This window comes from Netta rufina (genome assembly GCF_964035555.1).
Source record: "Netta rufina genome assembly, chromosome: 5".
Lineage (NCBI taxonomy): Eukaryota > Metazoa > Chordata > Aves > Anseriformes > Anatidae > Netta > Netta rufina.
The window spans coordinates 16,690,504-16,707,022 of NC_140128.1; the positions used below are offsets into that span (position 1 = coordinate 16,690,504).

The window sequence follows — 16,519 nt, forward strand, 5'->3', positions numbered from 1 at the left end:
CTTTACTGTAAAACTACCTATGGTATGTTTGTCAGCTACATTGCTCTTAAATTTCTTAGCTCCTTCAACTGCAGGTTTCAGAAGGTAATCATTAGCTTTGGTCGAAGTTTAGGTGATGGTGGCCAATGGGACATCACAGATTTATATATCCACAACAAGGAAATAATGCCTGTCACCTTATAAAGTAGGTTCTTAATATTATCTTTTCATCCTTAACTAATGTATTAATATCTCAAGGTGATGCTGGATTCAGTAACCCACAGCACATTTCTGTCAAACACAATGGTTTGTGATCCCCTGATGTCTTGGACAGAGTTATTTGGGACAACTGAAGATGGCTATCCCACCTGCGATCATCAGACAGGTATGTAGACAGACTCCAATTGAAAAGAATGTGCAATATCAAAAACTTATGGCTGGTTTGAATTTAATTTACTTCAGTTCTGATCATGTAGGAAACAGGCTGAGCCCACTATTATAGCCTTTCTTTTTTCTAGTCTGACTAACCTAAAACCTATAACTAGCCATGCAAGATAAAGGAATAATATTAACTAGTAGTGGCTTTAGTTCTACAGTGCTATGTGTTTCAGTGATGTTTTCCCCTCGTCTGGCAAGGTGATACACATCATGCAAGCAGGAGCTCCCAAAGGACAGTGTGGTGTATTAACTGGGGCAGGGAGCTATGGGCTACATTTAGAAGCCCCGTTCTGCTCCAGGCCACACATCTCACATGGGCATCCCAGCTGTCCGAAGGAACTCATTCCAAATCTTCTCCCTTTGAAACAGTTGCTTTAAACTCCTAAACAGTGCTGATACTCTTCTCTGCACTCAGGCTAAATCGTTCAACTGGCTCTGGAAAGAAAGGTAGCACAACCCAGTCATGTTACTGAGCCAAACTTGTGGCTGAGGAAGATTTATGGTTTTATGCAGTATTTTTCTCTTACAAAGCTATTTTTGTCCTTTTAAATGAGAACACTGTTGGTCTTAAGGAAAAGTCCTTTCCTGCCAAGGCACAGTTGGAGTAATAAAGAAAAAAACTTTCCACATGGCTTCTCCTGGTGCTAATCCCTGACCATTGAGGACTTAGTGTTTTGCTTCAATATTGCTGAATTTGTCCATTCAATGTGTGACGTATGAGGTAGAACATAAATCTTCTTGCTTCAACTAAATGCTTGTCTTCAAAGCGCTGCAGAAATTGATTTTTTATTCAAATATATAGAGAGATAGAGTTTTAATATTAGTTTTCATTCCAATTTAGAATGAAATTCTAAAGTACATTTGAAATGACAAAAGTCATAGAAAGTATTCTCGTTTAGAATTTAAATTGCATTTCAAAATACCTCATGCAATTCAATTTACTTTTGGATCAGTCACAATAATTCTTCTTATTTTGCATTGATTTTTACTTTAGATTTGCCTGCTATTGCATCATCTTTCTATTTTTTTTTTCAACAACAAAATAAACAAACAAACAAAAACACCTGAAATTGAAATAATCCCAAGGGGAGTTCTGATACCAGCAGATCAGCATTTGCTGAGGGCAAAGCATCCCTTCAGAGTCATTTTGACAATTTCTAGCGTTCCTGCTGTGTGATCAGTGCAAGCTCTGTGACTCAGCAGCTGCTCAGCCCTGCATTCAGGCAGGTGAAGAGCAGTGCAGTGTGTGTACCCCACAGCTGTGTTAAGCCAAGCTCCACCTGGAGCTACATGCAAAGCTTCCTCAGCTTGAAGATGCAGGGTCCTGTGCAGCAATCAGGTCAGAATCCCTCTTGCTAAGCACAGCTGAGCTGGGGAGATGATTAGCCTTTGCTGACTATGGTAAAAGCTACATTTCCTTTTCCGCATGTTTTCTATTGCTCATTTTTTGATGCTTTTAGGCTTTCTATACACTCTTGATGCTTACAATAATTTCTTTCCTGTATTACATTTAATCCAACCTTGTAGAACCTGTGAGTCCTCTTATCATTTCCTTCCTTTCTTCCACAGCAGCCAGGGAGCACACTGAACATGTCTAATACACAGAAATAAAACCACTCCTGCAGTGCCACCAGCTTTGCCCGAGCAGTCCTAGGGCAGCCAGAGAAGAACATAGGTCAGCACAACACTCAGCCTACACTGCCTACACTGTCACAGTACCAGGCTGAAGGACTGGGATCCATGCGACTCTTGAAAACCTGCTTTGTACTCACTAGAAGCAAAGTATAAGGTCAGGTTTAAACATATTCCACATGGAAATATGTTATTCAAGTACAGAACTATGTATAAAACCTATATATTCGGATGAAAGGGATGGCAAGTCTGCCTCAAGAGTCAGATGAAGATCACTGATTTACAGCCCATAGCTGGGCTCAGCTCCTGTGCTAAACAGGACAGCAGTATTTTTATGTACAAGCCTAAATTAATATTTGTACAAGTCCAAGTAAAATATTTTCTCTGAAAATGTGAAAATGTTCCTGCAAACGCAAGCAGAGAGAGAACCCTGGCTTAGTGGGACCTTCAGTCTGAGGCAGCCATCCTGGCTTTCCCAGGAGGAGAACTGCAGGGTCAGTCACCCCTTACACATCCCACATTGGTTGTTTTAGTGTATTTATTTTCTGGCAAGCAGAACATATCAGAACTTGTATTTTAGGGGGCATCCTTTTTGTTTTATACAGAGTGGAAGAAGCTAAAATCCGTGACACAAAAATATTGTGTCATTTTCATTTCTTTTCTTCATTTTTTACAGCACTTGAGTGCTTGAAAATAATACAGAAATATCAATGTAGGGAAAATAATATGTAAAAATGTACATTTATCCCCAATAAATGGCAGGAGGCTCATTTTTGAGGTGCAGTTTTAGTGGTAGACATGAATAAAGCCCACGGACTGAAACAACAGGTGCAGCCCAGGGAGGTGATGTCTGCAAATGCCATTCCCCAGCAGCTGGTACTGGCCAGCACAACAGGGTTCCAATATTCAGGTTTAAGGAAAACCACAGTAAAACAGCCAATGCAATGGAACAGGCAGTGGAAATCACCTCAAAATGCTGGGAAGGGCCAGGTGTGAATCCCAGGCTCTCTTCTTCACCATCCTCCTTCCAGGTACCCTCCTTTAGGCAGGCTCCTGGCAGGCCCCCGCCACCGAGGGAGCTACCTGTCCCCTCCTCTCCTGCTGGAGGGCTTTCCCCTTGCACTTTAGCACTTTGCTATGAAATTCTACCTGTCCCTTTCTTTTTCACTAAAAGAAAACCTGAAAATCCCTCAGAGGCTTTGTCTTTGGCCGACCTTTTCTTCCAGCAGGGTGTTGGAAGTGGCACGGTACCTTGGTCACATCCATCGCCGAGCAGGGGAAGCTGCCCTGAATGCGTAGCTCGGGTGTAAGAACCAAAAGGCAAGAGCACATGCAAATAGGATGGCTTGGTGTCAGCACGTTTTGAATGCTCACCATATACATTAGTGCTTCATAGAGCCCTGGAATATTCCAAAAAAAAAAATATCTGAGCCTTCCCAAAGCCAAAGCAAACAAGGAAATGAGACCAGATGAGTGCTGCTCCATGAAAGAAACATGCTGTGGCATTTATATTGCCAGCAAAGCTGATGTTTATCACAGTCAAGTCAAAGTTTCAAGACCACTGGCCAAAATATTTCAAGATTATTCAGTCTACCTGTGGAATAGCACAACAAACAGTCGTGCTTTTCTTTCATGACATGATTCTATGAAAACAAGAGCCATCAAACGCTCTTGCAGACAGACAGACAGTGCCATCACCTTGTCATTCGGCTGCATATTGCAGATCACTTGCTGCTGCAGCTCACAGCACAGCCTGGGACTGGATTCACGCCTGGTCGCACAGTGAGGCCCCTCCGCAGTCTGTCTGTCTAGCTGGGGACCTGGTGGTGCTCCAGGTTTCCTAGGGGGGATGGAAGCTGTTGGCACAGGATTAAAAAAAATAAAAATAAAAAAGTCTGCCCAGTCCAGAAAGGGATCAATTCAGCCTTCTGTTTTTCTTGAGCAGCCTCTACAGTTGGGATTCCTGCAGAGCTCAAGCCTGATTTTGAAGTGATTTTTTTTTTTTTGCTGGCAGAAGCCCTGTGAGCCTGGTGTTTCCAGCACTCCCATTCTCCCCCAAGGAAGCCTCTGACACAGCCAGGTGTGTGCACTCCGCAGGGCTCGGAGGAGCTGATCCAATGTCAAGCTCACCAGATTTCCCTTTCAAATAAGGAGCTGAATAAAATCTCAGCTTCAAATATCCTCGAGCGATGGGGCCCAAAAGCCAGACCCAGATCTTCTGCCCACCTCTTTGCTTTACCGGGATGTCACAGTAGCATCTCGGGGCTTAAAACACAGCACTCAGGATTACATTAATTCTGTATGTGCATACAGATGAAGATATTTATAGCATGGGAATGATTCATGAAAGCAACCACAAATTCCCCTGTAAACTTTTAGGACTTATAATTAGAAGTATTAATTATTTTACAGAAGCCCACGTAGGATGCAAGATCCATATTTCAGTTATTCTGTCACAATTTCAAACCCTTTGAATTAATTTCACTGTGGAAACTCATCCAGGCAATTTGCATCACTTTGCACTCTGAACTGGTTGTCTAGACAAAGGACAGGTACAATCCACCTTGCTTGCAGTGTGATCATAACCTAATTTGAATGACGATGTCATACAAGCAGTGCCTAAAATCAAAAGTTCAGTATTCATTTGAAAATGAAGTAATGAAAAAAGGGTGGCTGGACTAAGAAATCATTAAATAGAAGTCCAGAATAAGATGCTGTGAGAGGTAAAAATAAACTAAACTATTTCTGCTTCTATTGTAGTACTTTCATTCACACAATATTTGATTGCTCTCCTGTTGTTATTTACTGGTCTGTAACAAGAGTAAAAGAAATAATACAGATCATATATTCAAAATCAATGTAGAGCCCCTAAATTGATAGGCTCTGAAATCAATAATCTCTCAAGGCTGGTGTTCCTGCAACTGATTGAGAATCTCACCTGAGAGAAATTGCGACCCTGTGTTTTGTTTCTAGAGAAAAAAGTGAGTCACAGATTGTGCTTGCTAGCTGCAGTGTACAGGTTCATCACACCAGACCAAGATTTTACATCAGGAATATTTAAAATAGGTTCTTATAGGAAAAAAAAAAAAAAAAGAGAGAGAAAAAAAAAAGTAAATACATACATATTTCTACATGTTCGCTTGGTACCTGCATTGCTGAGGAGAGCTGCCTGCTAATTTAATTGGCAAAGTAGCTGCAGGTTTCAGTTCCCTGGCCATTTTACTCAGGAGCTCTTTCACGCTTCCCCTTACCTGTCAGAAATGTTTCTCCGGTGGAAGGCGTGTTAAGAGTAATGCGTTTTTCAATTTCTAACCTAACAAAAAGCATTCCCTACCGCAACATTAATAACATCATTTTAGATTAAAGGAGTGAAGGAACTTGCTGGAATTATGATAAAAGCAAGCAACAAATGAGTGGCATTTACCCATCTGCCACGGAGCGCAGTCGGGTGTCATCAAGGAGTGCTTCAACGCCTGAGCCCAAAGGTTAGCTCAGTCTAGGAATGCATCACTCATTTTTATCACACACCACCAAGTTCTCACAAATTCTGTACTCTGACCTTTTCATATTTTTTAATTGCTTTTTTAAAAGGTGTGTTATCTTTCTTTGTACGTGCAAGCAGTTTCTCTCAATATGCCTGAGAATTAATAAGAGTGTGTGACACTTTTGTGTGACAAAAGGAGACGGTAAAATGCTCAAGGCAGGGCCTGATGTTTTCTTAAGGAATAGGGAAGGAAGTTTGCAGTCAGAAGAGAAGAAGGAAGAGGGATCAGTTTTGCTTGAAACATGCTTACTAAAATGAAGTGCACAATGAGCTTTGCAATGCAATGTTCCCCTTTCTTGCCAAATATGTTGCAGATTCTGATTCTTTCTGGACATCCATCCACCCGGAGTACTGGAGTAAGCACAACGTCTGTGAGTGGTTGCAGTTTTGCTGTGACCAGTACAAACTAGATGCCAACTGCATTTCCTTTTCCCATTTTAATATCAACGGCTTACAGCTGTGCAACATGACCCAGGAAGAGTTCCTGGATGCTGCAGGCATTTGTGGCGAATACTTGTATTTCATCTTACAGAATATCAGGACGCACGGTTAGTGTCCCAGAAACCAAATGCAAAAGCAAAAGCATTGTGTTTTTGTGTGAGTTTCATGCTAGCAGAAAATGTGGGATTCACAGCCTCCAGAACTGCAGGATGGCAAAACAAAGGGCTGCTTAGGTGCCACGCTGTGCTTATCCTGCACTGTCCTGGGAGGGGTTACATCCACGCTGCATATAGAAAGACACAGTGCATATTTATTCCTGCAACCCAAAATACTGAAGGTTGCTCTGCTTCTCAGAAAGTAAGCAAGTTTTGGCTTCATGGGGTTATTTGGCCCAGAGAAGTTGTGGATCCCTGGAAATGTTCAAGGCCAGGCTGGATGGGGCTTTGAGCAACCTGGTCCAGTGGTCCAGTGGGAGATATCCCCGCCCATGCAGGGGGGTGGAACCAGCCCAAACCATTCTAGGATTTTATGCCCTGCAAATCCACCTAGTAGGCTCCATGATGGTCTTGAATACAAATATTTTTGCTGTTTTCAACCTTGTCTTGAAAGATTTATCACTGCTTAAATGAATTTAACTTCAAAAACTGTCTAAGCTATTGATGGTTTTGTCTAAGCAAAATAGGATTAAAACCTCTTCTGCAGGTACCCTTTCTCTACATCCATTACTTTCCACAGATTAATCAGTGGATGTGCCATGCCAGGGTACTTCTACCAGCGTTCAAGGAAGGAAATTCAGGAAGGAAATCCGCCCTGGCAGATGAGGCATTGAGGGGCATTTGGGCAGCTTGGAGCCCTCTGGGGCTCAAGCCTGAGGCCAGGCAGAAGAAGATTATTAAATGCAGGAGATAAGGATGTCATTAGGGGAATTAAAGAATACAGAGCTGGGAGGAAAAGCTCATTAAGAAAATCAACATTTTGTATTCAGTGCTGAGATTGAACAGTTGAGTGTAAATGAAGTACAACAGACCTACACCTGCACAAGCAGGCTTAGTTCTAACCTGATTCTATCAGACAAAGATGTGATGCAAATTGCATGGAAAAAAAATTAAAAAAAAATAAAAAAAAAAAAATAAAGGATAAAAATAGACATAGGAAGAGCAGTGGGAAAGACAAATCATTTTAGCAGCAGAGAAACTAAAAAATTATTTCATGGTTTTATAGTCTGCACTTTCTACAGTTTTACTCTGAGCTCTAATCACAAGCAATGGTGCAACTTGGCTTTAAATTTCACTTCAGTCATTGCTCTTCTGCAGAAAAGAACTCAACACTGGATTATGTTTTTCCCTCACAGGCATATCCTTTTTCACTGATGTAGAAGAAACAAAGCCAACCAACAAGGACTGTAAGTAAACTTGCTTGTACACACTAAGCTCCATTCAACAGGAAACATGCAGGGTATTCAAAGATTAGCAATATTCAACAGTTCAAGAGATTTCTAAAACCAAGAAAATCCAGGCCATTTATTCCTACTCTAATGCCCTTCCTGAAACACCTGCAGCATGCGGAGAAGGAAATGCTAACAGATCCCAACATTTCTGAACTGCTGTTTTGAAGGGAAGTAGGATCCCAGGAGCCTTTGTAATTTCACTGAGGCTGCAAGCCATGCACCGTGCAGAGCAAAGCTGTTCTTTCGTGCACAGATTCCCAAAGGCAGAAGCAAGGCTCCATTCACATGACAACACTGTGAATTTCTGAGGGAGGTGGCACAGTTGGCACAGTAACACACAGACACAATTAGAGATCCCGCTGGATCCTAACCACAGCCGAGCTGGCTGCTCATCTTCTGAGAAGGCAAACAGGTATGCTAGTAAGAAAATCAGGTGTCTGACTACCTCTAAGCACAGTCAGAATATTTTGTAATCACTCAGTTCTGACCATGACCTACTTTAATAACTCCCCATCAGCTCTGGGGAATTAGTGTTTCTGGCTGGATTTACTCATGTTTCCCACTAGGATTTGGGCAACGTTGGATGCTCCATCAGCAAAACCCTTGAGCCAGTAAAAGAATACTGAGCACGCTCACTGACATGAAAGACTCCAGTGAAAAGCAGCAGTCAGAAAAAATATATTCCAGGAAAACTTCTTACAAATTCTAGCTGATGGTTTTTTGGGTCACCAGCAGATTCTGCATAAGCTATGAAACCTTCATAGCTAAAAGCATAACTCTTTCAGCTTCAGATAGTCTCGCATGTATTTAGATGGTTTGCTTCCACCTTTCAGTGCATGTTACTGTTGGACGTGCAGCAAAATAGACTCAGGTAGACAGCTTTTAGAAACGCAACAAGATAATAACAACATAAAACTGTGTTTCTTCTTCACAAAAGTTCCCCTATTTTGCTACTTTTAGCCCACTACTATTTATCCAGTGAAATAAATCTGTGAACTTTCATAGGGTTTCACTGATCACCCTTCTCTCCATATGTGTACTCAATAGACAGATATTTTTACAGCCACAGTCTGCATATTGCTGTTCTTAGCAGACTTTGATAATCCTTCCAGTTTGGGTCAATCAATATCCTCTTCTAGTTGTTCTCTCATCACTACGGTGTTGAGACAGACACTTCTGAAGTGTTGATTCAAGTGCTGACCACCTGTGCAAGTATATTGGCAAATATCATAATCCTCTCCGAAGTGGTTTTGACCTCTCAGAACCATCACATGGCACGAAGCCACGAAACCTTCAGACTGCACATCACAGGGAACAGCCTTCATCCGTGCACGCCAGGCACCCAATTCCATAAGCCTACAGAATCCAAGCATTTTGAATATAGCATTGACAAAAACATCATGTGTGTTGTTGTGCTGCAAGCCATCCAGTTGCATTAATTATTCACCTGGGTTTACCTTTGTGCTAGAGCTTTATTAAAGAGATAAAGTCAGTAGCTCCCATACCCACTTTGACTTAATGTTGCATGACATTTGAATAGGTGACCTTTTGACCAAGTTGCCACCAGACTCAGGAGTTCCTTCTTCACTTCTCACGTTATTCTGCAGTTCAGTCCCAGCGCGTGATAAGGCATGCGTGAGGGCAGGTGGCATCAACGGCCAGGAATGTCACAGTCATGGTAGAACAAGTAAGTACATATAAGAAACTCGAAACAGGAGTTAAGATTGCACAGGCCACATGGCTCTAAATCTCCAGCTCCATGTGGTTATCAAAAGAGACTTTAACGATACCACAAATAAATAGAATTTCACTGAGGAAAATGTCTCATGATTTTATCATGAGACTTGAGGTACTTGGCATTTTTCTTAAAGCCACATCTCTTTTTCTGTTTGTATTTCTAGCCATCTCAGTTGCAGAATGATTGGAGAGCATAAACTGAAAATAACCTAAAGGTTCTAAACACAGAAAACCAAGTATGAGACCTCAGATATTATTATAACTTCCATTATTCTTCTATTGCTCCCTGGTCTTTGGAGGGGCAGACTCATGATTTTTAAATGCTCGGGGTCTGTGTTGGGATTTGGCATTCATTTAATTCCTGGTACCCTGATTAGCTACTATCCAACCAATCTGAAGTTAAGGCAATAGCTACACGTAACAGCTATGCCTACTGATTTAGAAGAGTTCCTCTACTTATGGCATATCTGATGCCCAAAGAAGCCTCTGAATCGAGTTAAAGCAATAGAGAGGAATCCATCAATGCTGGGAAATGCTGCAACTCCTCATTCTATCATCTCATTTTTACTCAACCCAATATTTTTTACAATCTTTCACTCCAAATACTTTACATGAACTTGAAAAATGCTTTACAAGCATCAAGTTAAATACTATGTGGAAGCTGTCAACGATGAGTGGAACAGAACCAATGAATGACAACTTAAATTGTGCAAGACAATAAAATTCCTGGAGTAGAGACAGATTCTAACACAACAGGCATTTGAAAAGCCCTGATTTATTTTTTCCTGGAGCAAGTAATGTGAATCCACTGACAGAGTGGACGCACTAAAATTTCGAAAGTTATAGCCTGGTAAATGCAACCAGACAGTGAGATTGACTACCTGCTGACAGAGTGTACTGTAAATACAATTCTGTCTTGGTACTTTGGCATGAATAAGAAAAAAATCTACTAAATAGCTGTCTTCTTCCTGTTCCAGACCTGCAGAGTTCTCATTTGTGGGAATTTGTAAGAGACCTTCTCCTTTCTCCTGAAGAAAATGGAGGCATTCTGGAATGGGAGGACAGGGGACAAGGCATTTTTCGTGTTGTTAAATCAGAAGCTCTGGCAAAGATGTGGGGACAAAGGAAGAAAAATGATAGAATGACATATGAAAAACTGAGCAGAGCTCTCCGGTGAGTTAACAGGTGGAAGGGCCCCTCACTGCCGTTGACTTCTACCTCGGCATCCACTTCTCATAATTATCCTGAAAACTCAGATTGGGCAGATGGGGGTTACTTTCTTTCTTCCTGGTTATTCTGTACGTCAGAGATAGCACCCAGTTCCCTTATTTCTAAATAAGATCACAGGGCTAAATTTAAACTAGTACAGAGTTTTAACTCTATCGATAGCAGTGAAGCTATCACACTTTAACCCAGCTGAGAATTTAGATTACATTTGCAAAATGACCCATCTTGCTCTAGCAGCAACATTGGCAGTTTCTTCTGAACTGTGGTAATCGTAAGTAAAAATACAGCCAACCAACCAAAGAAAACACTTCTTTGTATTCCTTCTATTTTTCAAACAGTGGAAGGTATAATCCAAAGCACTTGGGAAAGCTATTGCCCTCTAAAGTCACAAAATAGCCATTTAACAGAAATAAAGACTGGAAAGAACACATTGACTCCTGTGCTGTTCTCTGACCATGGAGCCCACATAAAGAGCTCCTGTAATCAGAGTTCTACTACTTTCTCCATTGTTTTTGTTTGCTTGTTTTTCCCCTGCAGATACTATTATAAAACAGGCATTTTGGAACGAGTGGACAGAAGGCTGGTATACAAATTTGGGAAGAATGCCCATGGATGGCAGGAAAACAAGATATGAACTGCCCTGTGCTTCCACCTCGGCACAAAAGACACCACAGCCTGAATAGTCCAGCTGCAATGGACACCTGAGAGAGAAGTTGTCCTCTCCCTCTCTCCCCTCTGCCCGTCTGGACAAATTCATTGCAGTCCACTTCAAGAGACAGGCTACAGCAACAAAAAGAGCACTTGAAATTTGGAGTCAACTTCCCCTCCGTGCTTTCTGCCAAGCACTGTCTCCTAGTAAGCCTTTAGGAATATCTTTACTGCTGCTCAGGTGACCTGCCTGTCTCCCTGTCTCAACCAGTATGATCACTGACCAGTATGAAATTCCTCACCATTCTGCTGCCATTTAAAGGAGATTCTTTATGGATATCTCCCAGTTAGGTTACTATATTTCTGAAGAATATAAAAAAGTTTATTTTTCATTTGATAAAAATACTCTTCTCATCCATTCCACTCTGAACCACTGCATTTCTCAGATATGCTAGAAATCAATGTGTTGTCCAAAATGAACAATTCAATCCCTTCTACATGCCTGGATTTAATATGCCCAGTCAACCCAGTTAACAAAGAAATACAACTCAAATCTGAAATATTTATCAAGCAGTTACCTGCTTTATCTACTTACTCCAGCTATGCAAAGATATATAATTCATATATACCTGGTGTATTTCTTTTTAATTTAAGAGTTCACTTTTAAAAAAGAGTTCACTGCAGTTATTTATCGTTGTTCTATATTGGTGAGTTGCAACTGATCACAGTATCAGTTCTGCTATTTGGCAGAACGTGATTTTCATAATAAAGAATGCTGAAGGCAAATATTCACTCCTGTATAATACAAGTTCACTATCTACAAACTCTCATGCAGGGAAGCTTGAATTTTCCTGCTATTAACCTTCACGAAGGTGAATTCACTGCTGTATTTGGAAGAAGCAGTTCTGGAAAGGGTACAAGCAGGTTAGTTTTGAAATGCAAATGAATATTTGTGGAAAGGTTTCTATGGAGCTTTTGCCCACATCTGTACAGAAATAGGATGAATTCTTCAAAGCATCCCATGACATACAGTTGTACATACACCAACAAAATTAATGTGCGGTGCGTGCCCTCAGCTGCTCCATAGATCAACCCTACAATAAGTAAATTGGTTAGAAAGAAAGGCGGTAGGTATATGAGAATTCAATTGCGGTTTTTGAACATATCATAACTATTCAGTAGTTTTACAGGGATTGTTTCTTCCACATAATAAATATAAGCAGCAACTGTAAATCTATCAACCATTCTAGGCTTACCGCAAGGGGTGTTCAAGGAATTTCAATGGGGCTTTGGCCTTGCTTTCCAATGGACAGCTCTGTAGCACATTACTTTGCATAATCGCTGTTCACTGTTGAGCTCCTTTGTTGATTAACCCTAAGAGTCTTTTTCTTGCAACTCAGAAAACTATGTTATTGTTTGCAATATGAATTAGGTTTTGTGGCAAGTGTTTAAGGACTCAGATTATCAAATTAAGCACTGCTACTGCAACCCCATTTTAGGTTTGTACCACACTACACAGGATTAGTGGGCAACAGTTGGGATAGAGAATGGTAATTAATGACTTTAGAACCTAGATCATGTCCTGGCTACATCTCTACCCATCAAAGGCTGCAAAATTCAGATTAGAGATGTCTATCACTGAAGTTTCTTCCAGCAGTTATCTGTTTGGAAAGACTCCTCTTCAGTTTTCCAGCCATTTGTTTATTTTTATCTCTGTAACAGCAACAGACATTCATGTTGGGAAATAACCCCTTTAGGGATACAAACATGGTTTCAAGGGCATACTGCTCAAAGTTTATTGAAGCTTCCTATTTTGTAATATGGGAGATTGACTTTGCTGAAAGAAAAGTCATCAGTCACAAAGAAAACAAAGGCACAAAACCCCACATAGAAATATTCCTCAGTCTATGACAAGGGAGAACTGGGAGATGCACACTTTTAAATATATTTTACTACCTAAATTATACCCTTGTTAGACAGAGAACAAAATATTCAGTTTAGGCTGCTAAAAAAAAGTCAAATATTCAGATTTTTGAAAACCAGCAGGAATTACCCGCTGTTTCCTAGTTCTATGATGTTCTGCCACCATCACTGACAAAAACCAGCCAGGTGGCCCTCATTTTTACCACACCTGTGCCACATCAAAAGGGACATCAGCAAACCACAAGGCCCCAACACAGTTATGCGGATTCACTGAAAACATATTCTTAAAATGTGAATTACTGTAAAATACCTACTTCTGGATTTGTATAGCTTTCTGCCAACATCAATTTGTTAACAAGGTGAATGAAATATTTAATATGCAAGACCCATGGCTTTCTTCCATTTGTGTTTCCCTAACTCATATCAGGCATACCCAGAACACCTTTGGATGTTTAAAAACAAGTATTTATGAGCCATTAACAGAAACACTTTTACAGTCGTTCCTTTGATGCATTTGTGTTTCAAGTAACTGCTTGATTTAAAGAGAAAAGCCGCACTCACAGGTGATGTGATTCACAACCTGTGCAGGCTCTGAAGCATACGCACAAAACAGTCTCTTCTCACCACATGGCTGGAGGCTAACACACACCTCTGGGTTAACAGTACTATAAGCCTACAAGAAGGATGTCAGAGGGAACCAAAGTCGTCCTTTAAGCCAGGACACAGCAGGGCTCATGGCTGAGGGCTCCAGCAGCACCCCATGGCGGCAGAGCCTGGCAGCCTAGGCCTGTCCCACCTCTGCCACCTGTCTGGGTCAGGCATCTCCCTGGGGCCAGGCCAAGACACAGCCCCAGACATCTGGGCATTGCAATGGGGACAGGGACAGCCAAGACCAGGCGATCACTGAGGCCCCGGGCACTGCCAGTGTGAAGGGAGGTGGGGCAGGGTCAGTCAGACCTGGAGTACCCTCAGTGCCGACATGGTACAACACTGTTCAAAACCTTATTATGACCGACTCTTCTTTCAAGTAAGAAGGAAAGTACAGAGGACAGGATAACACTAATCAGAAAAATTCACAAAATTTAATCGCTTGTCTCAGTCTCTTTCCCAAGTGCCCAATCTGGGCGGTGCAGCCCAGAATGCTTTCCCCTGGCCATTAGGGAAGCGTAGCTACCGCCACACAGAAACCAGTGCCTCAGAGCTTCCCTCCTGCCTGCCTACAGCCACCACACAGACATGGCCAACACCGCAGGCTATTTCAGATACTGTTAGCCGTAAGGCCGAGCACACAGCCTATAACTCCTTTTTATTATGTATTTAATTAGTAAAAGGAAAAAAAAAAAAAAAAAAAAAGCCAATCCCTGTGGCCTGTTTAAGCATGGTTCAGAAAGAATGTGTTAAAAAAGTCTGAAAGTCTTAAAAAGACTATTTTAAAAAGACTACTGCAAATTGTCAGTGTTGTGACTCTGATGGTGCTGACATAATTTATTCCAACTATGTCTGTGTGTAATTTTAGCCAGGAACAATAGTTGTTCAGCTGTTCCCCCACACTCATCAATGCAGTGTATAATCAAACACCAAAGCAACTTAATACAATTGCCCTGAAGCAGATAAAGCACTTATTTCTAAGACTAAAGTAGGGTAAAAAAAGATACAACTTTATTTCTCATATGCTGCCTTCTTGCGCCACTGAAGTGTCTATGCATGACACAATAAAGATCTTAAATGTCTCTAAGAGTGGAAACTGTTCGGCTATTGTCATTAAAGTGCCAATTCAAGTGTCATTTTTTTTAAATCTCAAAACAGATTTCAAAACCTATTTTATTCATAAAGAAAAAGCTGTTGATGTAGCCTACCTAGACTTCAGCAAGGCCTTTGACACAGTCTCCCACAGTATTCTGGAGAAGCTGGCAGCCCATGGCCTGGACAGGCACACTCTGCTGGGTTAAAAACTGGCTGGACGGCCAAGCCCAGAGTGGTGGTGAATGGAGTGAAATCCAGCTGGCAACCGGTCACAAGTGGTGTTCCCCAGGTGTCAGCGTTAGGGCCCATCCTCTTTAATATCTTTATTGATGGTTTGGACAAGAGACCTGAGGGCACCCTGAGTAAGTTCACAGACTACACCAAGTTGGAGGGAAGCATCAGTCTGCCGGAGGATAGGAAGGCCTTGTAGAGAGACCTGGACAGGATGGGTCAATGGGCAGAGGCCAGTGGGATGAGGTTCAACATGGCTAAGTGCTGGGTCCTGCATTTTGGCCACAACAACCCCATAAAGTGCTACAGTCCTGGGGGAGAGTGGCACAAAAGCTGCACAGAGGATCTGGTGGTGCTGATTGATGATCACCTGAGCATGAGCTGACAGTGTGCCCATGTGGTCAAGAAGGCCAACGGCATCCTGGCTTGTATCAGGAGCAGTGTACCCAGAAGGACCAGGAAGGTGATCATCCCCCTATACTCTGCACTGGTGAGGCCGCACCTCGAGTGCTCTGTTCAGCTTTGGGCCCCTCAGTACAAGAAGGACGTCGAGGCCATGCAGCATGCCCAGAGAAGGGCTACAAAGCTGGTGAAGGGCCTGGAGCACAAGTCCTGTCAGGAGCGCCTGAGGGAACTGGGGGTGTTGAGTCTGGAGAAGAGGAGGCTCAGGGGTAACCTTGCTGCTCTCTACAAGGACCTGAAAGGAAGTTGTGGGGAGCTGGGGGTCAGCCTCTTCTCAGAGATAACTAGCGATAGGACTAGAGGGAATGGCCTCAAATTGCTCCAGGAGCGGTTCATGTTGGAAATTAAGAGACACTTCTTTTCAGAAGGAGTAGTCTGACATTGGAAGGGGGTGCCTGAGGAATTGATGAAGTCACCATCCCCGGGGGTGTTCAAGGAATGGTTCGACTTAGAGCTTAGGGACAGTGGTAGTAGGGTGATGGTTGGACCAGATGGTATTGAAGGTCTTTTCCAACCTTAATGATTCTATGATCATTATTAAGGCTCTCAGCCAAAAATACGCTAACTTTTACATCCTGCTTCTCACCTAGTACTATCCTAAGCTGACAGAGAGCACAGAGATCTGCAAGGGAGGCACAAGCACTGCACAGGATTATGGTGTCTTCAGAAGCATGCAATTCTGCAGCAGTGTTTTTGCCATTTAGGATTCTCTCTTGCAAAGCATCATCTAAGCCAAATCACAGCTTTTCAAGAAAAATTCCACATAACACCACTCTTAGTGACATCTGGGTTCAACCTGCATTTTGCCAAGTTGAAGCAAAAATTGAACCCATACGTCGGCCCTTCCACATGCCAGAAAAGTGCCTTAGCCTATTTCAGCAATAATTGATTAATGTTTTACTAATTGAAGCAAGGATTTCAAGCTGATTATGCCTCCAGACAACACTTAAATAAGAATGCAGTTCTATCATTCAGGCACGATGATCCCCATCAGTACTTGCCTCTAACACAGTGGAAATAAGGAAGCCAAGGACTTTGTTATGAATTGCAGCACCAACCAGAACTAG

General features: G+C 42.0%; 1 protein-coding gene across 1 annotated transcript; it reads left to right on the top strand.

Moving 5' to 3' along the window:
* Nucleotides 1-240: 240 nt before the first annotated feature.
* On the top strand, nt 241-11,079 carry ELF5 (E74 like ETS transcription factor 5; the record flags this gene model as incomplete). Its single annotated transcript, XM_084288323.1, has 6 exons — nt 241-364; nt 5,908-6,141; nt 7,386-7,436; nt 9,022-9,168; nt 10,196-10,391; nt 10,983-11,079. 6 exons carry the CDS (start codon nt 241-243, stop codon nt 11,077-11,079), a joined length of 849 nt encoding a protein of 282 aa, XP_084144449.1.
* Between the last annotated feature and the right edge of the window lie 5,440 nt (nt 11,080-16,519).